The sequence below is a fragment of the Octopus bimaculoides genome, chromosome 2, assembly GCF_046866305.1.
Source record: "Octopus bimaculoides isolate indiv1 chromosome 2, ASM4686630v1, whole genome shotgun sequence".
In the NCBI taxonomy this organism is placed as follows: domain Eukaryota; kingdom Metazoa; phylum Mollusca; class Cephalopoda; order Octopoda; family Octopodidae; genus Octopus; species Octopus bimaculoides.
Genome location: NC_142929.1, coordinates 116,844,013 through 116,871,217, shown reverse-complemented (window position 1 = coordinate 116,871,217; position 27,205 = coordinate 116,844,013). Strand labels below are relative to the sequence as shown.

At 33.4% G+C, this 27,205-nt stretch overlaps 1 protein-coding gene across 49 annotated transcripts in view; it reads right to left on the bottom strand.

Annotated features, from left to right (window-relative positions):
- LOC106879353 (spectrin alpha chain) overlaps window positions 1-27,205 on the bottom strand; it is a 92,620-nt gene that overhangs the window by 28,626 nt on the left and 36,789 nt on the right. For 25 of the 49 annotated variants that reach the window (XM_052978633.2, XM_052978636.2, XM_052978635.2 and 22 more), the window contains 30 exons: window positions 23,779-23,862; window positions 22,870-22,974; window positions 22,178-22,269; window positions 21,304-21,448; window positions 20,936-21,052; window positions 20,630-20,803; window positions 19,766-19,867; window positions 19,532-19,669; window positions 18,072-18,182; window positions 17,855-17,932; window positions 17,438-17,593; window positions 15,390-15,532; window positions 15,033-15,094; window positions 14,742-14,854; window positions 14,559-14,627; window positions 13,688-13,804; window positions 13,436-13,562; window positions 12,006-12,196; window positions 11,689-11,838; window positions 11,504-11,596; window positions 9,526-9,660; window positions 9,110-9,255; window positions 8,265-8,463; window positions 8,016-8,123; window positions 7,754-7,845; window positions 7,471-7,615; window positions 6,160-6,276; window positions 5,996-6,060; window positions 5,322-5,421; window positions 1,968-2,033 (listed from right to left, as the gene is read on the bottom strand). In XM_052978633.2, coding sequence (XP_052834593.1) covers window positions 1,968-2,033; window positions 5,322-5,421; window positions 5,996-6,060; window positions 6,160-6,276; window positions 7,471-7,615; window positions 7,754-7,845; window positions 8,016-8,123; window positions 8,265-8,463; window positions 9,110-9,255; window positions 9,526-9,660; window positions 11,504-11,596; window positions 11,689-11,838; window positions 12,006-12,196; window positions 13,436-13,562; window positions 13,688-13,804; window positions 14,559-14,627; window positions 14,742-14,854; window positions 15,033-15,094; window positions 15,390-15,532; window positions 17,438-17,593; window positions 17,855-17,932; window positions 18,072-18,182; window positions 19,532-19,669; window positions 19,766-19,867; window positions 20,630-20,803; window positions 20,936-21,052; window positions 21,304-21,448; window positions 22,178-22,269; window positions 22,870-22,974; window positions 23,779-23,862 — 3,540 coding nt within the window. The remainder of the gene's footprint in view (window positions 1-1,967; window positions 2,034-5,321; window positions 5,422-5,995; window positions 6,061-6,159; window positions 6,277-7,470; window positions 7,616-7,753; window positions 7,846-8,015; window positions 8,124-8,264; window positions 8,464-9,109; window positions 9,256-9,525; window positions 9,661-11,503; window positions 11,597-11,688; window positions 11,839-12,005; window positions 12,197-13,435; window positions 13,563-13,687; window positions 13,805-14,558; window positions 14,628-14,741; window positions 14,855-15,032; window positions 15,095-15,389; window positions 15,533-17,437; window positions 17,594-17,854; window positions 17,933-18,071; window positions 18,183-19,531; window positions 19,670-19,765; window positions 19,868-20,629; window positions 20,804-20,935; window positions 21,053-21,303; window positions 21,449-22,177; window positions 22,270-22,869; window positions 22,975-23,778; window positions 23,863-27,205) is intronic. The other 24 variants (XM_052978641.2, XM_089347561.1, XM_089347568.1 and 21 more) reach the window with 1 other exon arrangement.

Here is a 27,205-nt window from a genome sequence, read left to right as displayed (position 1 = left end):
AACAAGTATATAAACTTTTGTCAAACTGAATTAGTCGAAAATACACATAGCACTTTTTGAAACTAATCTGTGTTAATTAGTTGTAAAGCCCAAAATATTCTTTACTGATGGTAGCTGAAGCTAAATGTAATTGCATGCAAATTTGAAAACAGAACACATTCATAAGTACTAAAGAGCTAGTTTAAAGTGATACTCTGCTACAACATGCAAATCTCAGCAGAAATGAAACTGTCTTTGTAACTACCCAGTTCAATTTTGCTATACTTTATCTTCAATAAACATAATAATGAACATGAACAAATTAAGAGAAATGATACAGAATCTGTGTTTTAGATGAATAACTGACACTATCAACAAAGAATTAGCAAATTTCACTGAATAAATTATGCAGATGTCTAAATTTTTCTATGCCAATAAAATAATTCAGAAAGAAGCAAACTTTGAAGTTACAAGAAAGAGGCAGAGATGGAGAATGAATGAAGATAATATCCAGAGGTGTGCTTAAATACTTTAAAATATTTGCTATATATTAACTGATAATTGAAACAAAAGTTTTGCCTATTATGTAACAGAATGATAAAAATAGTTTCAGACAGTAATCTTTAAAAGAATTAACTAGATATAAAGATGGTCTTTTTTTTTCAAACATCCTACAAACATTTCATTGTGACATACTGAAAAAAAATTCCAAAAAATATTCTCCCTCCAACTCAATAAGCCTTGTCTCCAGACTCAAATTACAAATCTTTGAGTCGTAAAATTTCAGTTTTCATTACACAAATTCACATTATTTTTATAATATTATGGTGATACACTGCATATTAGATATAATAGCCAAGAGAAATATAAACACCAAATTCCACTACTTAAGCTTTTCCTTGTTTCCCTGATTGAAGATTTTAATGATGGTGTCTAATATACATTAGAATTATCAAGTATAGAAAGTGATAAGTTGTGATATGTTTCAAATACTAATAAGTGAGGGCAGGTGGAAACAAAATAGTCATATGTAAAAATCCTCATGAAGCAAAACACACAATTTGTATTTTCTGAGTAGAAAAATAGATGCTAATGAAAGAAAGCTTCCATCTTTCAGTCACTGAGATTTTGCTTTTATCTTTATTTTTCACCAACAAACCCCTACAATATAATTCTACCATGTAATTCTAACTTAAGCATTCTAAAACCTGAGAAAGCTAAGTATTGCTGACTTTACAGTGACAGTACTAAAGAACAAACACAAGTGTAGCAGAAAGAATTTAAAGGTTAGCACAAAAGAACAAAAATTTTTTTTAATTCCTTGAACAAATTAGAGATATATGCTCAGAAAGAGAAATAGAAGGTTTCAGAAGATAACTACTGTGGTAACATCTGAAAAAATGATATGAAGAAGGTTTTTCCATAATTATTATCCCTAATGTAAATTGATACAAACATTCCAAAGCAAATTGATATTAAATTACTGATAGTGGTGATGATGACAATATTTTCCAACAGACAAATCTTAAAAATACAATTGGGAATAAATATGATCATCAAAATGCTGAAAAAAAATAGTTAAATTCTTAAAGAATTATCAGATTCACAAAAGGTTGATTAGGTTAGCAGTCTCACAACAATTGTTATTTTAAAACAATAACTGCCTGGTCTGGCAACAGCAATAGGACAAGACTATTCCAGAAAACTAGCTCCAACACAATTCAAAATTAATGACTTACAAATTTTGTGAGAATTAGCATAAAGAAATCATTTTCTAGTAAGTATGTAGAGATCATCTTTTTGTATCCTACAATAGTATATCTTCAATAATTGATATGAGGAATTTTATTTTCCTAAACTTTAGTAAGAAGTTAAAATGGTTAGATTTCTGGAAAAGTCATGCCTAAATAATGCCTGTTAAAGCAGGCAGACCTAAGTAAGGCTATATCAATGTCATTCCAACACACACAGGACAAGCTTCTTTCTACCTCATCCTCATCATCTTCAGGGTACTGCGAGATTCCATAATGGCTCACAATTTCAGAACTGAACATCTGCAAGATTGTGAGATGGTCGAGTCACTAACATCACATAATAGTCAAAACAAAAGATTTTTAAAAATGGAAGAGAATGGGGAACAGCAAACAAAATAATGAAAAGTAATAAAAAAGAAAAAAATGGTGATCATTGACACAGCAAATGTAATTCTAATGTGTATAAGTGGTGTTCTATTGTTTTGTTCAGTCATTATTTACACCGATATAGGCAGTTTCATATAGTTCTTGCTATAATTATACACAATACAAACAATATTGAAACTGTATTAGGAAGCTACAGGTCTAAATTTGATGATAGGGAGGAGGAGCTACAGTTCTGTGACATAGAAGGCAGCTGGAAATTCCTGCGAGACAGCTTGCTGAGTTCCACAGACCAAATCTGTGGCTAGTGCAAAGTCCCTTCCAGACCTAGGGTAACATGGTGATGGAACAATACTGTAGACAGGTCCATTAGAGCAAAGAAATAGGCTTGGAAGAGTTGGGGTAGCAAGAGAATGTATCAGATAGCCAAAATGGAAGCTAGGAGACAGGTATATATAGCCAAGGGAGTAGCAGAAAAGAAGTTTGCCAATGTTCAGCAATGTGAGGACCAAAGAACTGAAGCATTTATATTGCAAGACAGTATGAGAGAAAATCATGATGTCATAGGAGAGAAATGTGTCTGCATGGATGATGGTGCCCTTGCGTTTAAAGAGGAGGAGAGTCTGCCAAAGGTTGACCCAATTGAGGGACCAGCTACCCAAATCGACAGAACCCTGGTAGATAAAGCAATTAAGGATATGAAGACAGGGAAAGCACCTGGCCCATCAGGAATCACGACTGAGATGCTTAAAATATCGGGTGGTGTGAGTTATGGTCTTGTCACCCGCATCATAAATCAGGTAGTTCATGAAGGAGTCATACCCAATGACTGGTGTAGCAGCACCATAGGCAACTACTACAGGGGTAAAGGTGATGCTTTAGATAAAAATAACTACAGGAGTATCAAATTATTGGATCAGGTAATGAAAGTTACAGAGAGGGTCATAGCCCAACTAATTAGGGAGTGAGTTAGCCTAGATAAGATGCAGTTTGGTTTTGTACCAGGCAGAAGCACCACTGATGTTATATTTCCAGTAAGGCAACTGCAGGAGAAATATCCAGCCAAAGATAAACTTCTGTATTTGGCTTTTGTTGACTTTGACAGGATCCCCCGATCCCATATCTGGTGGTCAATGCGGAAACTGGAGATAGACAAGTGGTTGATAAGAGCTGTACAAACCCTGTACAGGGATGTTGTCAGTAAGGTGAGGGTTGGCAACGAGTATAGTGAAGAATTCCGAGTAGAAGTAGGGGTTCACCAAGGACCAATCCTCAGGCCCCTCTTATTCATCATAGCCCTCCAGGCAATAACAGAGGAATTCAAGACAGACTGCCCCTGGGAGCTGCTCTATGTTGATGACCTTGCTCTAATAGCTGAGTCACTGCCAGAACTAGAGACAAAGTTTAGGGTGTGGGAGTCTAGAATCAAAGGGTCTTAGGGAGCAAAAACCAAAGTCTTAGTAAGTAGGAAGTTAAATGGACGTTAAACAATGATGATGTCTGTATTAATGCCGTCTTCTCTTTTGCAGACTACAACTGATCCTTCTAATGTTCATTTCTTTTCCTCTCAACTCACTTCAGCTGTCATTTATGCATGCTGACATTATGCATCTAATGGAGTATGCTGGGTCCATTTCTATTATGTAATGTAACACATTGGTATCATCACAAAATCTGCTCTTCATTCACAGAAAAAAGTCCATTGCCTCCAGCAGAACCAGTAGTAGCCTCAACTTTTGCCACCTTGCTGTAATTCTAGCTACTGAATTCTGCAGTAATTTCTCTTTGCTACTTAAATCAAGGGATGTTCTTACTGTTAGCTATTCCTGTACATCCATGATATAGGAAATTTATTTTTCTGTCAGTCTCCCTGAGATCATATTACAATTTTTGTATACCCATGTTTGCACAGTGTACACAGTACAAAGTTTCTACAGACTCCTTTTCTGCATATTGAACATCACCACTTCCAAGATAGTAGTAAAGCTGTTTGCATTCCTTCCTACTAAAACTTTTCTATTCACATGGTTAACTTTTAGGCCTTACTTCTACACTTGGAAATCTTCCTCTAATACTTATCAGCCAGCCAGTCTTGAATTTCATTGTTATAGCTTGGAGAACTATAATAAACAAGAAGGGACTGAAAGACAAGCCCTGTGTATACCTTACTTGTATGCTTATTTCTTTGCTAAACTTAACTCTCATTTTGCAGACCGCAACCCTGCTCATAGCTTGAATAGCTCTGACCTCTCAGCTTCAGAGTATCATAACCTGTCAAAAACCTTCACAAGGGCTATGAATGCAAGGTTTAGTATTTGTTCTTAGCTAAGAATTTCTCTTGCAGTTGTTTCATTAAAAAGAGGACATCACAGATTCCTGGTCTTGACACAAACCCAAAATGAAGCTAATTTAAGCTGCACTATAATTACTCCTTCCTAAAAATCTCATTCTCTTGCAAATGAGGTCACACAAGTCATTGCAGATACTACCTACTTGCAATACATGAGTAACTAAGTAACTAGCTTGTGTTCTATTTTATCAGATATTTTCAACATCTAAGTAACTATCACTGTTGCTTTCTCTGTCTTTATATTTTTATCAGTCTTTGAAACATTATAATAGTCAACCTTAGTAGCTGTTCCCTCTAGCAAACAGAATAATTTGTAACCACATAAAAATAATTTCATTTATATAATTAACTAAAATAATACCAAAATGTTCACTATAAAAACAGAATGTTTGCAAAAAGTCTAAATATGAGTTCCATCCCTCATTCCAACACATTCTAATTTCTCTTCATTCTTCAGTTGTGCTTTTTTATGTGCTGGTTCAAGTAATGTCAAAAAGCTACCCAATTTCTTTCAGTACCTATATTCCTCACTTTCAACATCAAATAATGGGTGGTGATTTGTGAGTTTCAATAACCAGTAAACAATTACAATAATGCTTAATGCTCACCCAGAAGACTTTTTAAAGCTATTTTTGAAGTTATCTTTCACAAAAATATTAACTTATTTCAGTGTGCCAAATTCAGTGAGGGAGAAACTTTGAATCCAGGAAAAAACTTAAATACCTGGATAATTATTAATATCTAAAATAAATACAAAGTGTAAATGAAATGAAAACAATAATGTAATGGGTATGTGTGTGCGTGTGGTAATTTGAGTACTTGTTAGTTAAATGATCAGAAATAAAAACACAAACCTGATGTCTTTCTAGCAGAGCTTCAGCACCAGTAACATCTTTAGCGAGTTCATCAGATGACACAAGAGCCATCATACTAGTGATCCAAGATGTGAGATCACTGAAAGAAGAAGTAAATGCATTTCAAATATTTGTCGAAAATTTATGAAGTACTCTTCTCTGTGAAAAATCATCTCATATTTGAGTGAATAGTCTCATGAACTTAGTCAAAGTTGTAAATGATTTGAGAGTACTAAAATTCTAGCATATTTCAAGATTTGAGCCAATGAACATATTCATTCAATGTTCCACATTTTTAAAACATTAAATAAAACAAAAATACCAAAATTCAAGGAATATTAAGAAAATTTAATAAACTAGTAAGAATTGTTTTACTTGACAATTAACTAATATTTGTTTAAAGCTGAAATTCTTTAGATAAAGTTAGAAGAACAGTGATTGAAGTTTAGATTAAAATTCAAATTTCTACTAATATAAAAAAAAATCATTTGTTTCAATAAATTAAAAGAATAATGTAAACATAGTATATGAATGCATGTGTAAACACAAAAATGGCATACAACAGTGAATTCACAATGTAAAATTGGAAATGTATTCTTATACCACATATTTTATTACAAATATTTATATTATATAATTCATTTAAGATAATGAAAATCAAAGGAAAATCTTACCGATAATCACTGAGAAAACGTTGAAGGTCATAAGAATCAAGAAGTTTAGATTTTCTGGCATCAGCCTGCACAAAAGAAATGGAAAATGTCACAACATTTTTGACAAAGTGACCACAAAGGAAAACAAACTTCTGGAATTCGAAAATATGGTAATGTTTACTGACCTTTGATGTAAGTTCATTCCACATTTCATTGATTTCAGTTTGATGTACATAAATACTCTCAGCTTGATCAGCATGGCTTTCCATCAGTCTTTTGGCTGAGGAATCAAGGTCACGTACCTAAACAGAAAGCACAGAAATATTAGAGAAACAATAATAATCTCTCACAAGATTATATTAGTTTACCCAAGTTAATATGGAATAGACAAACCTACATCATTGTCTCTCTATCCACTGACTAGGCGAATTATAGATTAAACAAAAATATTGTTTCTGGTTATATATGGACTAGAAAAATCAGCAGTATCATCCGATCATCCATCTCCATGGATTGGATAAATCCATAAGACAATAAAGGTAACTAAGACAATAAAAGTAACTCCTCCCCAATAATCTACCCCTAAAACTCATTCCTCATAACTTACAGTTACCACCACTACAACCTCTCACCACTCTTGACTTCGAGGAACATTTTAAACATATTTGTAATGTAATAATGACAGGCTGAAAACCTTTATTCTTATTCATACCTGCATTAAAGTAATTTTCTGACCATTAAATCTCTAGTCTAAGAAGTACAAATCTGTCTGAACACCATACCAAATGGTTTCTGCACACAATCAGCAGTACCAAGATGTCTATCCCACATACCTTATTCCCATTAAAACTAACAATTTTGAACACATGAAGAGAGAAAGAGAGATTAAATTTCAGAAAAATGCATTTAAAAAATGCACTCCAGTAACCAACAGGATGCACTACACAGTCATTATATTACAGTGAAGAAGATAACTGATCCAACTACATACGACTTATTGGTTATCACTCGTAAGATTCTTTGTCTGAACAACTAGATTAGAAGTCGTCTACAGTGTAACCCTTTTTTTTAATGACCTTTCTCTGTCGTTTTAAAAGTTTAAACAAGTAACGGAGCAGACTTGTTTTTGGTGTCAAAATGTACGATTTACATCCTCTAAGCTCTCAATCTGAAGGTTCAGCAGCAAGTGTAGACCAAAGCATTGTGAGAAAAGGCTGCTTTGCAACAGCAACCAAGACAGAGCGCTTTAAATACACAAATAGTTGTCTGTACTCACATTGACAAAATGTTTCAAACACAGTACCATCTGAGCACTCACTATTTTCTCAGCACCAAAACATTCCATACCAAATAGTTTCTGCACACACTCTGCAGTACCAAGATGTCTATCCCACATACCTTACTCCCATTAAAGCTAACAATTTTGAACACATGAAAGGAGAAAGAGAGATAAATTTCAGAAAAATGCATTTAAAAAATGCACTCAAGTAACCAACCTTTTCTCCAAGTGCAGCAAGATCACGTTCAACACCTTCATGTTTACGTTGCAATGCTTGCACACTACTCAGATCTGTTCCATAATTGTCGTTGTTAAGTGCATTGTCCTTTTCACAAATCCAGTCTTTTGTCTCATCCACATCTCTGTTAAAAAAAAAGAAAAACAATAGATTAACCTAGTCAGACAAGAACTACTAATAAAAATACCTCAACTATTATATTTTTACCTAACAAAACAATGTCCACTTACTGTGAACTATGAACAAACTAAATAATAGTTACCTGTGGTATCTCTGAACTTCATGAGCACAGCCAAGAGTCTGCTGTTTTTCTTGGGTAACCATTTGAAGGGTTTCCCAACGGTTGTTGAGTTTCTAAAATGGAATAGATAATGATCAAACTATTGTCATATCAATTATCTTAAACTCAACAAATATCAATGTTAAACACCAAAGTCAGTTTTTGTAAGCAAAATGAACATACATAATTAAAACAAAATTAAGCACAAAAGCCTGAAATTTTGTATAGGATTAAAATAACTTACAGCAATCTGTTCCCTGATATTCTCAGCAGCTTCAGTTTGTCCCATAGCTGTTAATCTATCGGCAATAGAATTCAACTCTTGTAGGCGGACCTCATTGGCTTTCAAATCCTGTTAAAAATTTCAAAATATTTAGTAAATGTTTATAAGCAGCATATACTTTAATAATTTTAATAATAGAAGACAAATGCATACAAGAAATAAAATAATGACAGTAAAAACATTCTAAGTTTTATTATTATTTTTAGGTACCTTTTGGAAGTCATCGAATTTTTTCTGCATTTCTTCAACTTGTTCCAGATCTTCTCCAACATCATGCTCTACAACAATGGTTTCCTTTTCAGTAATCCAAGAAGCTAGTTCAGCAGCTTCTCGCACTAGTTGGTAAGCACGGCAAGATTCCTGAAGCTTTGTACGACGTTGATCAGCAAGGTCAATTAAGCTAGCATATCTGAAAAAATTCAAAAGTTCACTATGTCAAAAACTTTTTGAATAACTATTTCAGTTGGAATATTCCAAACAGACATGTAAAATAGTCTCCAACCTGAATATAGACGGATTTTTTAAAGAGGAAAAAAAAAACAATTTTTCATTATAAAACATTTAATACTGTCCCATCAAAATAATGAGTGACACTAATAATGTAGTCAATTTAGAATTCTCAAGAACAGTAAATTTTTTTCCTATCAATTATATAACACCAAGCAGCAAAGCTAGCCAGTGCAACTACACCTCAGTCGTAGTACATGGTATAATTTATTGTCTCCTAGAATGCCTGCTTTCTTTTCTTTGTGAAAAAAAAACCTAGATCAAAAAATTATTTTGGCTCTGAATAATTATTAACATTGAAAATAATGGTAATCACCTATTTTCTGATCCTGGACTATATTCAGAAGAGTTTTGGGATTTAATATCTCGCATCACACTGCAGACCCTGCCTCCTACATCATATTCCATCTTTGCCCCATAAAAGACTTCATCAATTTGGTGATACTAAAAGTCATCTTGCTAATGCTAAATTTTAATTGGTTGCATTTTAACATAGCTAATATGCTGCTTGGCCAGCTTATTCACATTTTACTAAAACTGCTACTTACTGGGTCTCAATTTGATTCTGTCGCACAGATATAGTAAATTCATCCATCAGATTGTTTCGACTTGCAGAGAGACTTGGATCTAATTTCTTCACATATGCAGCAGGTACAAATCCTTGGCGATCATTAACTTCAACTTTCCACCATTCCTAAAATAAAGACAATAGCAAGAATGGAAGTGTCTTTGTGTATATTATATTATATATATATATATATATATATATATATATATATATATATATATATATATATATATATATATATATATATAAAATGTAATTTATTTAAAATATTATTTCATGATTTACATTTTTTTCTTTACTTTATTTGTAAACATTAACAATAGATTGCCTAAAGCATGAAATTACATCTACTAGGATCACTGAGTTGAATTATTGACAAAGTTCATGACAAATTACCTTATTGGCACTATTGAGCAAAACAAGGACATCTCCTTTTTTCATGGATACTTCACGTGGTGATTTTTCAGTGTAATCATATAATGCCATGACTTTCTCTGTTCCAATGTCATCAATAACAGGTGCTTCTTGTTGCTAAAAAGAAAGGATGCCATTGTAAAAATATAGAAAACTCAATAACCTCAAACTAGTAAATTATTACACCAACATCAGCTATTGCTTAACGACATAGCAAAAAATGAAATACAAAAATTAAAATAGTAACATGTTTTATAGTGATTTTATTATCTAGGTAGTTGTTCTGTGCTCTTTAGCAGGTGGCAATACCAGTTGCTGTCATTAAGTAACACATGTAATTATCCTCAAATTAGATGAGGACAATAAAATACAGCAACAAAGTACAGTATTTGGTACTATAATCATCTTAGCTGCTCAATGACATGAAAGTACAAAGATTTCAAAATTCTGTGATATACAAAGACCATAGTTTCTGTGTATCTCTACTGTTATGGGAATATCTAATGGTTATTAAAATTCAGAATCTCTTATTTTAGAAGATCAAAATGAAACCAATTGAATTATTACCCAAATAAACCAACCCTAGTTTCCATTAATGTCCTTTCATTCATTCATATATATGTCTTAACAACTAGCTTAAAAGCCACCTTGTCGGATAGCTTTTAAGCTAGCTCCTGTGCAGGGCTCTTCATTAGGCTTTGGGCCCAACAATGACATTTCATGCACTGAGTACATATTAAACTTTATTAAATTTGAACAATATTTTTCAAGCAAAGAACAATTTTCATCCAAACAATGATATAATTTGTCGACTTGGAACTTATCGCAAAGCTACATGATAAACAACAATACCCCCACCATTGCCATATCTGCCATACACAAACCATTCAGTCTTTTTGTGATGGGAATGGGGTGATAGTAATAGCATGAGTTGTAGTTATGATAGAGACAGAGGCGGCAGTGATGATGGTGGTGGTGGTAGCTGGAGCAGTCAGGGATGACGGTGAGAGTAAGTGAAGTAAAAGACAGTGGTGGTGGTGGTGGAGGGGAAAGCGGCAAAGTCAAAGGTATTGATGGTGGTGGCGTCAGAATTCTTAAGTGAGTGTATGGCAGATGTGGTGGCAATGGTGGTGGTATTAAGAAAATGAATTCAGTGTTCAGTCCCTCTTTCTCTCTCTTATCATTACCCCCAATGACACCATCAACACTACTACTTTTAATAAAACATCATCAACAGAAGAAGTCTCATTGAATAGAGAGAGAGTGTGACACACTGACACAGAAATTAGTTTTCGCATTCATTATATTAGATGATATCTAAAACAGAGTGGAGATTAAACATTTTTTCTCAACTATTTACTGTAAATATTGTAGAGTAAGCAAAAGTTATGCCGCCATCAGTGTATTTAATGGATGTAGCACTATACATTGAAAATAAAATACTCTATTATTCTTTAGTTTTAGAAATACAGGAGTCAACTTTCATTTTTTTTTTCTCCATGTATGGTGGGGGTACTATACTCAGGGTGTTATTGTCTATTTCAAGAAATAGAGCTTTTGGAAATTAAAATAATTCCGAGACACCATTCACACGATTAAGAGTAGGTAGCTAAATTTATTATATTTAATATATGAAGCTAGAGTCGAAATATATGAGCTAAGTAGCTTTTTCTAAAGCATAATGTTTATAGTAACAAAATATGAACTTAATGACCTAAAACCATTGGTTAATGAAATATTTGCATATGAATTATTAGGTTTACAAGAGCATTTCTCTCAAATGAGAGAAATGCTCTTCAAATCAATAATGTTCCTGAATAACAACAGCATCTAAAGATAAACTTGACATAGTTTAATTTGAAAACTAGAAGAAGTACCAGTGTGTTGACCAAACAGTCTTAATGGTAGGTGATTACCCAATATAACCATAACCAAGAGATTGAAACAAACAGATCATTACCTTGCATGCTAAAGCTTGTTCCCTGAGCCCCTCAATAACAGTTCTATAGGCTTCCAAATCAGCAACAAATGCTTCATGTTTTTTCAACAAAGCCTGCAAAGCAAAAATGAACATGTTGTTATATCATATTATATCTTTTAAGAGAAAGAAATAGAAAATAGTTATCTTGCAGGGATCAATCTTACCTCAGCAGAATCTTCATCTTTGCCATAATCAGTATTAGCAGAGATTGGTTCCTTTTCTCTCATCCAAGACTCACCTTCATTAGCATCAGCGAAATATTGTTGAGCTTGTAGGGAATCGTCCAAATCTTGTTTGCGTTGGTTAGCTTTATCCTAAACAATGAAAAAATAATCATCTTTTAATCGATTTCATTTAGTAGTCCATTTTCAAATTCAAATATTTTCCTTAATTACATGATTAAATTTTTTTTTTTTTTTTTACAAAAAAATTAAAATTGAAGTTAGAGTTAAAAATAAAAATATGTGATTTTAGTACAAACTTTTAAATTATTCCATTTCTCATCCAATTCTTGGATTTTATGTTGAATTTCATCAGCAGCGAAATGTCCTTCTCCAATCATACCTTGTCCCAATTGACAAACATTGGTGATGCGACTTTCATGGCCAGCCAGTTCAGCTAGCAAACCTTGATGTTTCTTGATTAAACTTTGTACCCCAATCAAATCACGACCTACAGAAAAAATAATGATAATATTAAAGGAGTTTACAGAGCAAAAGCAAACAATAAAGAGACAAAAACAAAGAAACAGGAAAGATCATCATCATCGTTTAATGTCCGCTTTCCATGCTAGCATGGGTTGGACGATTTGACTGAGGACTGGTGAAACCGGATGGCAACACCAGGCTCCAATCTAATTTGGCAGAGTTTCTACAGCTGGATGCCCTTCCTAATGCCAACCACTCAGAGAGTGTAGTGGGTGCTTTTACGTGTCACCCGCACGAAAACGGCCACGCTCAAAATGGTGTCTTTTATGTGCCACCCGCACAAGCCAGTCCAGGGGCACTGGCAACGATCTCACTCGAAAATCCTACGGGAGCCAGTCAGGCGGTACTGGCAACGGCCACGCTCAAAATGGTGCATCTCATGTGCCACCCGCACAAGAGCCAGTCCAGGGGCACTGGCAACGAGCTTACTTGGCTTGCCGAGTCTTCTCACGCACAGCACATTTCCAAAGGTCTCGGTCAGTAGTCATCGCCTCGGTGAGACCCAATGTACGAAGGTCTTGCCTCACCACCTCAGCCCAGGTCTTCCTGGGCCTACCTCTTCCACGGGTTCCCTCAACTGTTAGGGTGTGGCACTTTTTCACGCAGCTATCCTCATCCATTCTCACCACATGTCCATACCAGCGCAATCGTCTCTCTTGCACACCACAACTGATGCTTCTAATGTTCAGCTTTTCTCTCAAGATACTTACACTCTGACGGGTATTCACATTGACATTACACATCCAACGGAGCATACTGGCTTCATTCCTTGCGAGCTTACGTATGTCCTCAGCAGTTACAGCCCATGTTTCACTGCCATGTAGCATGGCTGTTCGTACGCATGCGTCATACAGTCTGCCTTTTACTCTGAGTGAGAGTCCCTTTGTCGCCAGCAGGGGTAAGAGCTCTCTAAACTTTGCCCAGGCTATTCTTATTCTAGCAGCTACACTTTCAGCGCACCCACCCCCACTACTAACTTGGTCGCCCAGATAGCGGAAGCTATCGACTACCTCTAGTTTTTCACCCTGGAATGAGATAGAAGTTGTTTCCTGTTTGTTTACAGTCTTTATTGCACCTGAACATCTGCCACAAACAAAAACTAACTTGCTAGTTAACCTGCCTTTGATGTTGCTGCACCTCTTATGTGTCCATAGCTTGCACCGGGTACATCTTATAGAGTTTTGTGAAAACCCTTATTTCTTACCTCTGTTTGTAGAAGCAGCAATAGGTTCTTTCTCTCTGATCCAATCTTCTTCATCCTCAACATCACGAAGAAACTGCTGAAGTCGGAGAGCATCATCCAACTTCTGTTTACGACCACCTGTTGGTTCCTGAAATGGAGGGGGTATAATTTTCAGACAGTGCTTAACTATTGCAACTAAACCTACAATGTAGAATATATTACTAAAATATTTTCAAATAATGAATAAATAACATACATATTAAGGATTTTTACCTGGAGAGATTTGTAACGTCCAAGAACTTCGTTTTTCCTTTTCTGAATGTTTTCAACATCAAAATGACCAGATTCAACAAATGCCTGAGCCTGAACATGGATCCCATCAACGCGATCCTAAAATAAGAAATATTAATTAGAGTAAATACTGGTTCAATCTTTCAACAACAAATTAACTGTATCTTAAATTATGAATCTTATGTTAAAAAAAATTATGGACATCATGAATCCCAATTTTAAAAAAATAAAATGCTAAATTTTCCAAGTCTTGACTGCTAGAAATAATCCTGGTATTCAAACATAATATAAATTAGTCCTCTACTAATCGCTGTTTGAACAATTAATATTTTGATAAAAACAAAACATTTTAGAACAGCCAATTGGAGTGGTGAGAGTATTTCCCAGACCACAATGCTTAGAGGTGTTTCTCCATTTCTTACAAATGGTCCATCACACAAAACCAAAACCAGCATAAAATACCTGCCTCTCCTGTCATCTAGATCCTGCACTAAACAATATACCTAATCCTTCTAACCACTTAGAATTCATTGGTTCCTCAATTTTTTTCTGAGGAACTTAGTTTGCTGGATAAATGTTGAATTTGGAACCTTAAAAACACTGCAGAGATATATGTGCGGCTAAATATTTTCATTCAGTTTGAGTAAAGGAGGTAAATTTTAGAGTTCAGGTCATTGTAGTAATAGCAAAGAGAAATTAAAATCAAGACTGCTCCTAATTTCTAAAACTAGCTAACATATGCGCATGTGCGTCAGTATATGTATGTGTATCACAAACACACAAGAGATTATTGGAAATATAAGGTTTCAGATCTAAAAGTAAAAGAGCATAAATACAAAGTTTTAATATTTACTTGATGAGCCGTAATGTCTGCTTCCAGTAATCCATGTTTTTTTTGCAGGTTCTGTACACTGGTTAAATCCTAATACAGAATAAGAAGAGTAATGATATGGTTAATATATGTGAACTATCAAATGGATAAATAATTCAACAGTATTGTTTCATGAGGTAGCTGAGCTAGAAAACCAGAGGTTACCTTGCCAAAATCTTCAGACATCAACTGCCCCTCAATATCAACCAACCAACCTTCAACATCAGTAACATTACGGTAGAATTGTTGCTGTAAACTAGCTTCTTTTAAGTTATTACCTGTATCACAAGAAAATAACAATGTAAGTAAATGACAGAACAAATAATTACTCTGATTATATAAAATTTATATTAAAATTCATTATTAGTTCAGTAAATATATCTTTCAAGGTACATTTCATTTTGACTTCAATTGTTAATATAAATTAGCATGAATGAATAAAGACAAATACACCACCTTTCTTTTCTGTTTGTCCTTGAAGCTGTACCCATAATGTTGTAATTTCATCAATCCGTTCTCTGAAGGTTAAAAAAAAAAGATTATAGGTTAGTTGCAGTAAAGAGATGTGGCTGAAAGGGTTAGTTTGGTTTGAAGTAATGAATATTATAGCCTATCTGACAAAACATCTATGGCAATTTGCAATAATCAACTCTTATTTTAAACATTGAATAGCTGGGGTTTATCATATCCAGCAACAACAAATGTCCAATAAATTAATAATGCCTAGGACAGAAGCTCTAATAAATTTTGTAAATCCATTCAAACTAGGCATAAAAAATTAAAACAAAAGATAACTGAATAAGAGATCAGCACCTGATGCTTTCAGAAGCAAAATGTTCTTCTTTGATTAATTCTTCACCAGTTTCTTTAATGGAATCAATACGGCTCTTGTTGGCTTCAAGCTCAGCCTCAAAATTCTGATGTTTCTGAACTTTGGTTTGTAAATTTGTTGGATCCTATGGAACCAGAGAAAAAACGTACAAGTTCAATAAGAGTTTGCAATTTGAAATTTAAATGCTCTTTAAACAACACAAAATTACTTTAAGAATACTTTAACAAGTGTGAATGAGAGAGAGAGAGAGATTTTTTTTTGCCATCACATGATAGTTGTAAATAAGCTTGCCATCACACAAGCAGTGTCATTTGTTTCCTATCTTATGTAAAAACATGTCTGGCCATGAGAAAATATTACCTTACTTAGAAACAGGTGAGAATTGGCAACACAAAGAGCATTCAGTCACAGAACTACCTCAATGAATTCTGTCTGACATATGTTGGCATTGAAATGAAGAGATATATACCTATCTTTTACTTTTGTTTCAGTCACAGGACTGTGACCATGGTGAGGCACTGCCTTGCAGGGTTTAGTCAAATAAATCAATTGTAGCACTTTTTAAAATCTGGTTCTTATTCCAACTGCCCTTTTAGTCAAAACACTAAGTTTACAGAGGACATAAACAAACCAACACTGGTTGTCAAGTACTGATGGAGCAAACACAAATATACACAAACACAATGAGTTTCCATAGTTTCCATCTACCAAATTCACTCACAAGGCATTGGTCAGCCAAAGGCTGCTGTCAAAGACACTTGCCCAAGGTACTGTACAGTGGGGCTGAACCCAAAACCATGTGGTTATAGAGTGAGCTTCTTTACACAGGCAAGGATGTGCCTGTATATACATACATATGTTGATGTATGTATAGACACACATTCATTTTATGCCCCTTTTTTTTCCTATGCTGTCATATTGGAGAGTTGAACAAATATATTGGACAAAGGCATTGTTTTACAACCAGACAGACTTCCATTTGCTAACCCTAATTGGCTTTACTTCAAAAGCACAGAGCTATAGGACAATTTGTTAGCAAGGAATGTCAACAAACAACACTTTTCTTGTGAGGATGGTGTAAACATACAACCATGCACATATACATAACAAGCTTCCATCTGGTTTCTGTCTACCAATTTCATTCACAAGGGCTACAACAGAAGACACTTGGCCAAGATTCCAATGAACTTGAGACCAGGTGATACAAAGCAAACACCATATCTACACATTTATGCATGCATACATAAATACACACACTTGCAGGTGTACATATGTTTGTAAACGGATTGGCACAGGAATATATCCCTATATAAATGTGGGTGGAGGGGTATATATAGATATGCCTGCATAGATGAAAATGTTTTAAAATTAAGTTTCAATTGTATTTGTGTACGAAGAGATGTATGTTACTTGCCCACTAAGATGTGAATAAAATTTGTAATTGCACCAATGATTATATAGATATCCATCAGCAACCAATGAAGAAACTATATTTTACATCAAATAATAACACCCACAGTTATCTACAAAGCCAGTGCTTAAAGAAACCAAGTTCTTACTCAGTAGAAGGTATGCTTAAAATCAATCCTTTAACATAAGGAATTTGACCTCTCCTTGATTTGTACTCCTACACAAATCTAATCTGTCATACCTATATTCAAATACATGATTGCATGAATCCTAGGAGCTAAACACCAACACTGAATATGATCATCCTAGTAGAAGTCAAAATTTTCAACAAAAAATCTGAGTGGGACATGTCTTTGATTTATCTGTAAATTTAAATTCCAACACCCACATCTATATACAAGTCTGAATGAACCTTAACATGTAGACAATAATTCCTTTACACACCGAAGTAGTTTCAAGAGACAATGGGTAAAATTTAATATCAAAATTTAAGAGTAACTTTAATAAAACATTTACAGAAAAATGAAATATAAGTTAATGAGAAATGGTTCAAAAGCATGTAACTACTTATGACAAGTATTTCATTAGGAACAATGAAATGCTTAAAATGCAAACTTACTTTAAAACTCTCATCATTGGCAGTCTTCAGCTTCTCATTGATCCAGCCTTTTGTCTCATCACAGTCTCTCTCAAACATCTGATATCTAGAAGATGCTTCCAACATTTTCTTACGTTCAGCAGATTTTTGGTACAAAGTATTTCTTCTGTGTAACAGCTGGTAGTTAAAATCAAATTGTTTAATAATTTTAGCCTTCAAGCCACTGAATCCTCTTTCACAAAATACAAAATGGCAGTCACTCAAACAGATGCACACAAACATACCACCAACACAATTTAGTATGTTCAAAATGAAATAAGGGTTTAACAGAGGCAGATGTAGAAAATGAAATAGTAATATCAATTCCAGTTGGAATTTAAAATTAACATGATATTTATTGGTTAATACTTTCAAATTGAAAGAAAAACAATTACATACTTGGTTTCTGCGGGTAGCCACATCATCATGGGCATAATGTTCACTTTCAATAAGTTTTGTAGCAAATTCATCTAAAGCCTGAAACAAAAAAAAATAGTTTGATTTAGAAAACACTAAACCTACAGAGCATACTTCAACACTCACTAAGTATACTTTAACATTCAAATGTTTTGATATTTAAAAAAAATGTTTACTTAAATGTTACTTATAAACTCACTTTTATTTTTTCTTCTTGAGCAGCTAAAGATTTTTCGAAATCATCATGTTTTTTTATGAGTGCTTCCACACTGTCAAGTGAATCTCCAAGGTCTTCATTTGCAAGAAAAGCCTGTAAACAGATTTTATTCAAAAGTTTAAAATAATTCAACAAAAAAAATTAAAATTTAATCAGAAATATTTCCAACTCATTTAGAAATAAGTACAAGACTCACCTACATAACTATCTATCTTGCTAGCTAGCTAATTAACTGTCATATCTGTATTCTATTCTGTATTTTTCTAATCTCATGATACTGATAAGTATTTAAACCAAACATTAAAAAAAAAAAATGAATAATGACAGTGCCCCAGCATGGCCACAGCCTTTGGTCTGGTACATGTACAAGATAAAAGTAGCACCCACAGTTATTTGCTAACTAAGGTTATTTCAGTTTTAATTTAACTATCGATCGATGTCTTTTATTGCATAGATTCATAAATCTTCATGACGTTTCATTCACTATGTTAAACATTTCGACTGTGCCTACAGTTTTCCATTTCAGTTATTACCTCCCTTGGCGTAAGCGTAACACAATCAAAAACAATGCAGAAACATCATCATCATCATCGTTTCACGTCAGTTTTCCATGCTGGCGGCATGGGTTGGGTTGGACAGTTTGACTAAGGTCTGGAGAGCCAGCGGCTGCACCAGGCTCCAATCTGATCTGGCAATGGTTCTACAGCTGGATGTCCTTCCTAACACCAACCACTCCAAGAGTGTAGTGGGTGCTTTTTACGTGCCACCGGCACAGGATCCAGTCAGGGGGTACTGGCATCAGTCACGATCAGTTGGTGCTTTTTACGTGCAACCAGCACGGGAGCCAGTCAGGTGGACCTGGCATCGACTAGTTCTCATGCCGGTGGCACATAAAAAAACACCAACTGATCTATAGAATAATATAGATATTGACTTATGTGAAAGTCATGGTTGTTCTGAATAATTGACTCCTATTTAAACAGTCATAGTTATTCTCCATATTGATAGTTAAATAAACATTCAGTTATTTCGTATATTTAGTTTCAATAAACAGTCACTTATTCTGGATACTGACTCATATAAACAGTCAGATAATGTCTACTTCAGGTTACATTGAAGATAATTGACACTCAACCAGGTCAAAATCAATTCAAAGTTGATGAATCAACTGTTAGTAAACAACTTCTGAGTTATAACACGTTTATGATTAATTTTGACACTGACTCCTTAAATTTACAGTTTATAACAATGAGTTTTATACTAAATATAATAAAATATGTGTAGCTAACTCAGCAATCTAAGCTACACCTTGCTTTGTTGATATTGCATTTTAGTACAGGAAAATTCATGACACCAGAATTCATGTTCTTGTTAATATTATAAAGGTCAAGATGTAGCCAATTGTTATCAATCAAATCAATAATATAGATAAAATTATTTACCTCTTGTTTGGTCATCCAAGTGTCAGCCTGTTCGGTGTCTCTATAAAACAGCTGGAGATCCATACATTGTTCATACATAATTCGCCTCTCCTCCCACAAATCAAGAAGGTTGCTGCGTTCAACTGTTAACTCATTCAACTATAACGCAAATAACAAAGCAGAAGACCAGTAAATAATGAGGGTGAAAAGCAAATACCAAAAAAAAAATCAAGATAGAAAAAAAACATTTTTTACCTTTTCTTTCACATCATTTGCAGCATAATGTTCAGAGGTCACTAAATACTGGCCAGCTTCAGTTGTAGCTTTGAAACTGTCGGCACGAGCATCAATCTCACCCTGTAAGATAAAGCAGAATAGTTAAAGAGATGCAAGATCATTCTCTGACAAAGGAGAATAAGCAAGAGTACAAGACTAATTTCACTCAAACTTCAGTCTTTTAATTACTGATTGTTTATATTTGTATTGAAAGAAGGAAAATGTTCAATTATTCAATAATAATTCAAAGAATATATATATTTATAAAGCTATTTACATTTGCACTTATATTTGATATTTTGTGTCTGCAATACACTTTTAATTTTTTGGTTTTTTAAGTAAAAATGTTACTCAAATTTTTATAAAAGTAATGATATGGCATTCAATATTTGATTTTTCAGTGTTTTCACATTCAACTATCTCATGTCCAGTCTTATGATCAGCATCTGTTTTTCAACCAATCTAGGAGAGCAATGACTCCAAATAAGAATTGACTCATACCATGACACCCAGTCCAATCTGTGTCAGTATGGAAAATGATGAAATAATTTTATAACTTGAAAATATAATATAGTTGTTTTAAATAGCTTATAAATATTATCATGAGTCACAGTACAAAAGTTAGATTTTTTTGCTTTTAGTACTAGAATAGGAAAACATTACATGTAAGAAGCATCACCTGCCTCAATCAACCAAAGGGGTTCCATAGTGACTACCAATCAAGCTTAATGTTTAAACACTGAAAAACACTAACAAAAAACTAGTGAGACCAACATTAAATCAATCTTTTACATTATAAGTCTATTTTTTATTGTAATAAATACTGAGAATTTGGAAACTGACCTTGTGTTCATGGTGGCTTTCAAGTAGAGCTTCTGCTCCTGGAACATCTTTGGCAAGATCATCAGCAGAGATGATGGCACGCATATCATGAATCCAAGAGATCAAATCACGAAAGTCAGCAAGAAAGCGATGCAAATTGTTGGAATCATCCAATCGAGATTTTCTCTTAGCAGCCTATAAAGGAAATAAAATGTAACAATAGATACCAACTGTTGAAGAAATACAACCAAAACATTAAACAACAAAAGCATTAAACAATAGATTTAATATAGAAACATTTAACCTTATAAAGAAAAAAAAAACTACCTTCTCACGCAAACTCTGCCAGTTTTCCTCAATTTCTCTTTGTTTAACTTCAATTTGAGGAGCCTGGTCAGTGTGGATTTCTTGAAGACGTTTAGCTTCAGTTCCCAATGAAGTCACCTATAACAAAAGGCAATGCAAACTGTCAGTTTTAATTTCATTAGCCTAATAGAAATACAAATCTAATTTATGAAAGAAACATTTTATTAAAAAAAAAGACATTTGGACAATTTCCCCAAATATAAAAATACACTCAAAGATTTGATTTATGTATTAGTTTACTATAAACAATTATACTTTAGCAACCATGTGTAAAGGAGTTACTTATATCTTAAGAAAAATAATACTTAATGAGTATTATGATAAATTACCTTCTCTTCCAATGCAGCCAAATCTCGTTCTACTCCTTCATGTTTTCTCTGAAGTGCTTGTACACTAGCAAGGTCTCGGCCATGATCATCAGATGAAAGAACAGTATCTTTCTCAGTGATCCAAGCAATAGTTTCATCAGCATCTCTGAAAAATAAACCATTGCAAACATTGATGAACAGTGATTCAGTCAAACAATATTTAATGGTAGATATTGAAAGAAATGTAAAATACAAGCTAAGCAGTGCTTGCTTTAGTTTGGCCAATAAGTTCTAATTTGGCATGAGTACTTTGTGATAAAAAGGTCGTTCAGCTTTAAAAGCAATTCCTCCAGCAAAATGCTAATGTACAAATTTTCAACACTATCCAACTCATAATAGCAATGGAAAGTGAATATAAGCCAGTGATAAACACAAAAGCCCAAAATGAAAATAAGAAGCCTATGATTGAGGAAATGAGAATCATGAAGTACAGTTAAGTATAAGCAATTAGAATGATAGAATCAAATGAGTCAAAGTTGCATACTCAGTACAGCTAGTGCTTACCTAAGCAAGAAAGTAATATAAAAAAAAAATTTGAAACTTGTTGAATCAACATATTCAATAAACACATTCAAGAACCAGGTTATATGAAGTGGACTTTTAGATTAATAAAATGTGATAAAGATGATTTCAAATGCAATAAGAAATAATTGAAATCTATTCAATTATTAATGTAAAATCTTTTATATTCAAAATGTGTTATCAGATATGCCCTACTTCATAACTGGTGGTAGAGCAGTTGGATGGAGGGGTACCAACCAACGAATGTGGGGGCATTGCATAGTTGCTCATTCATTCATAGATATATACTATAATGATAGGATTGTTTTGATACCTGTTAAAACGTTGGATCTCATGTGCACCGAAAAGTCTTTCTTGACGAAACAATGAGCGAGATTTCAAACGTTGCCAAGCTTCATTTACCTCCTGTAAAAAAAGTATTAATCATTACTCAAATGTTTGCATGATTTTTAAAAAAATATTTTAACTATTTTACCTTTTAAAATCAAGTGATATTACTGTAGGCATACATTAATGTTAAATATGTGCTTTACAAGACTAATTACTGCAAAACCTCAATCTCATTATATAATGAAATGGATGATAAAATAAATCTTCAAAAGTATAAAGCAAAAATAAATTCAAATATCATTGAAGTTGTTTAGATAGAACAACAGTAGCCATAGTCAAGTAAGCCAATGATCAAAAGTGTTCCAGTTGCAAATTATTCAGCTTTAGCATATCTAGAGCTATATTACCTAATATGTCTTTTCTCTTTTTTAAAAACAGTACAGTCTGATTTGAAGATTTAACTGCTATTTCTCGCTGGTCAAGCAACTGCTCAAGGCTCCCTTAATAGCTCAATATCATTAAATGTTAATTGTTCAAGATGTTACATTAATAAGCCGCAGAATAAAACACATCAATTATTTAGTCAAGATGTATGAGGATATCAAGATTTTGTTACATCAAAATTACACATTAGGGTATCAAAGTTTGAAGTGAAACTATTGTATGATTCCATACCTGTCGTCGAGTGGTGATCAACTCTGCATCAGGATGGCTTTCAGAAAGCAGCTGATCGGCAAGTGTGTTCACTTCAACTACTTTATCCTCATTGTTAGCCAAATCCTAAAATATATATAAAAACAGTGAAAATACAACATAAAAAAAACAGTAAAAAAATTTATTCCTTTTGAGAAAATAAAGGCACACAAAATATCCATTTTAAAAAGGAAATAAAACAGTTATAAAAGTTATTCCTTCTTTCAGTTGAATTTTCTGAGAAAACTGATGCAACAGAAACCTTACATATAAGCATTTAAAACTATAGTTTCATAGCAAATAGAATATATCAATAGGTATTAATAAATTATTAACAAATAGATAACCAATATACCTTTATACATAGTTTAGTAACCTTTAAAGAGTAAAATGTGAACAAATAAAATGAACCAAAATATTACAAACTAAATTGGTCGATTTTCCTAAGTAATTTTGGTTTAAAAAAAAAAAGAAAACAAAATAAGATATTGCTATGAAGAATGATAAGGCCAGTGAGAGAATAAATAAATAAATAACTGAGTGTAAAGGAGCAGATTGGCTTCATTAACCATCTAGTATTGCAACAATCATTTGCTTTCATTTTTCAATTTTGGGTCATATTAATTTAATTAGATGTAATAAGGAAAACACAGCTCAGTTGTTGAAGGATAGTATTAATTTTAAAGTCATTGTAGCATAGTGCGTTTTAATGGTTTCTCACTCTTTAAAAACAATAATTCTAAAAATCATTAACCATAGATCAAATTAATATCTAGTTCTCTAAGACGGAAGCTATAGGAAAAAGCATAAAGGGGCATATGAAGAGTAGATACATCATATAGAATCTATATCATATGAAAAGAAATGAGTCTGGATTTTAAAAACAAATACCTTTTGAAATTCATCAAATTTCTTCTGTAAAACTTCAACATGTTCAAGATCTTGGCCAAACTCTTCTGAAGTTACGAATGCTTCCTGAAGTAGAAATTCAAAACTTATGAAAAAGTTAAGTTATTTAAAGGGGGAAAAAAATAATCTTTTACTCATAATTAACAGTACTTCTGTTATAGATACCTAACACTCTTAACATCAGGACGTTTTTCACAAAGCACACTTTACATATCCAAACCAACACACAACTATCTCTCCTTCAAATGTCAACCAAACCTTCTTTGTCCCCTTTCTCTACTTAGTCTAAACTGGTTTTAGTTTACATTGCACATCTACTGAAGTTAGTTCACTTCTCCACACTAAATATTTACGATTGCTAACATTATGTATCTGCCACATTTTTTGTGTAAAATAAAATGCTTTTAAAAAACCATTGCCAAAAAACCACTAGCCACTCTACTGTTATTATTGCTAATAAAAGAATTAATGTTCAGTGGCTATTCATAAAGTTTATTACTTGAGAACAGCTAACATCTGAATTTCTGGTTCTTTCTCATCTTACTCAGAAACCCTATTGTATGTATTGGTTTGCACTGGCAACAATATTAAATTCTTGCATACCCACCTGGGCATAGAATTTCACTTTACTGCTGTTGAACTCTGGTGACTGCTACTATATAATAGTCGTTATTCTCCCTATTAATCTTTTTACAAAAGTTAACTTCACGCAATTTCTTTCAAGCCATTTCTGGGACAATTGCCTTCTTCATGTCTCTGGCAAGACTACCCTACATTTTCTCCATTTATTCATTAACCAGTTTACAGAGTGTACTGGATACATTTTATCATAGCATCAGCACAAGAGGTTATTTTGTTTCCAGCAAGACCCAAGAGTCTTTTCCACTACTTTGTCTCCATTTGTTCAAAGCAACATGATCAAGCAGATAAATATTTAGAAAAAGTATGAAAAAAAAAAAAAGGAAAAGAAAATCAAAGCAAGAGAAAGATGGAACAGTGATAGGTGCAAGAGAATGATAGGAGAGAGAGGAGCAGGAGAGAACAAGTGATGGATGTCAGTAATGAATGATAGAGTAATGAGGGAGAGTGGTGGTTAGGAATGAATGAATATGGACAGATATACAAAGGGCAGTGTGATGAGAAAGAGAGAATAATGATAAATAGACAGACACAGTAATAGATGAGAAAGTAATGAAGGAGAGCAGTAGAGACATAAACCTAAACATAATGGTTGAAAGACACCCAAATGTAGAAATTGTACAACCTAACCTCCATGACCAGTTTTTATATCTCTATTGGTATGCCAGCATGGATTGTATGGGTGTTTTCATCACACCATTATATGCTAGTCCTTTGTCTTTTTGTGAGGTTCTGCCTCTTGAGATCATCTTCAGCATTTCACTCTATATCTTCCTTGACCTCCATCTTCCATAGGTCACATACTTTTGGAGCACTCAGCACTTCTTTATACAACTAGTATTTTCCATGCATATGCCTATACCAGCATAGTCTTCTTTCTTGCACACTTTATTTGATTCCTCTTATATCCAGTTTTTCTCAGTTCGTCTGAGTGTTCCATTGTTTCTATACACTAACACTACATCCAAAGGAGTATGATCACTTCATTTCTTTCTAGCATTTTCAAATCTTCCATGTTCAAGGCCAAAATTTTATCACTTTGCAGTATTGCACTACATACAGAAGCATCATACAAACTGCCTTTCATTCAGGTTTTGTGTCACTAATTTCAACAATAGATGTTAAATTTGAAACTAACTACTTCGACAAAAGTTTCTGCTTAAATCACAAGACTACTTTCTCTCACTGAACACCAACACATACATTTTTTTTTTTTATCAAACTAATTTCCTTTGTATCTGGAGAAAAGGAAGCAACAACGAAGAATTTAAAATGCAAATGCAAGTGTCAAACAAATTCATGCTAGCAGTGTCTACCAATAAACATCAACTTCCAATACCAGTTTGTTATTGTGTAATAAAAGGTAGGATGAGGGAGAGAATGCAGCTATTCATTGACTGTTTACACAGCTAATGTCTATTTGAAGTAGTTAAAAGAAGTATTTATCACAAAGTGTAGCTTCTGATATCACATTTATATAACCTATTATATTGGTTGAACAGAATTCAAAACACTCATCATTTCAATAACACATCTTATTTTCAAACTGAACTTCAGAAACAGCTTTTCTTAGCTAAATGCTAAGGACACAAAATATACCGAAGTGTGCACATACTAATTAATGTACATAAAGAGAAAAATTTATTTGAAGCAATTTCATATGAAAGTCAACCCCAGCAGAATCTGAACTCAGAATGTAAAAAGAAATACCATAAGGCATTTTCGCCAATGCTCTAACAAAACTCACTACATAATATCCTTAATAGGCACAAAGCCAGAAATTTGGCGAAGAGAGTAGCTAATATCAACAACTTAGTATTTGAGTGGTACTTTATTTTACTGACCCCCCAAAAAAATGAAAGGTAGAATTTCGAAGTTCAAATATGGCCAAGAGACTTGAACTCAGATCAAACAACTGAAAGTAATATCATTAGGCATTCTGTTTGCTGCTCTAATGATTCAGCCAGTCCAGTATCTTCAATAATAACAATAAGCTTTGATCTTAACCAAAATGTCAACAAGCTTAAGCTTTAAAAAGTTACTTTTTCAAAAGCATACTTTGCCATGTTTCTTCCATTTAATAGTGCTTTTGGTTAAATTAATCACTTGGATTAGTCTTTCTTGCTAAAGTTTCCTGGATCAACTTTAGATATAATACAAGTTCACAATTTTCAGTGATTTTCTTACTCCAGACTCATGAGATGACTTGTTAAAAGTTGCTTCTTTTAAAACACTTTTTAATGTGACAGAATACTGTACATTCAAGTAGCCATCTTGCTTATTCTTTTGTATAGAATACTTCTCAAAACATACATCATGGTCTAGATATTCCTCAAGGACATTTTTCATATGATGTAAAGTTAGATATTTCTAGCAATGTTCCCCATAAACTAGCTATAGAATTGCCACTCAGAAAGCAGGATATCTCGCTGATTATAACATGGCCTCTCAGAAAACAAATCTCCTAGGCAACACATATTCATTTCCATTTCTAGAGCTTCTGCATTGTGTACTTCTGCATTGTGTACATTGTCTTCATAAAAAAACCTGACAGCTAGTGTACACAATAGAAATACTATTTATCACTCTTGGTTGAAGACCTATACTTTACATGACACAGAATTACATTGCTATAACTTGAATAAAATATTTTCTTGTTACCAAACTTTCACAGGAGATTGTTTGAATATTTTCATCTTTCATTTCTATTCTCCTAACCATATTATCAACTACTCAATATAAATCTTTCAACAATTTCTTCAGAATGTAA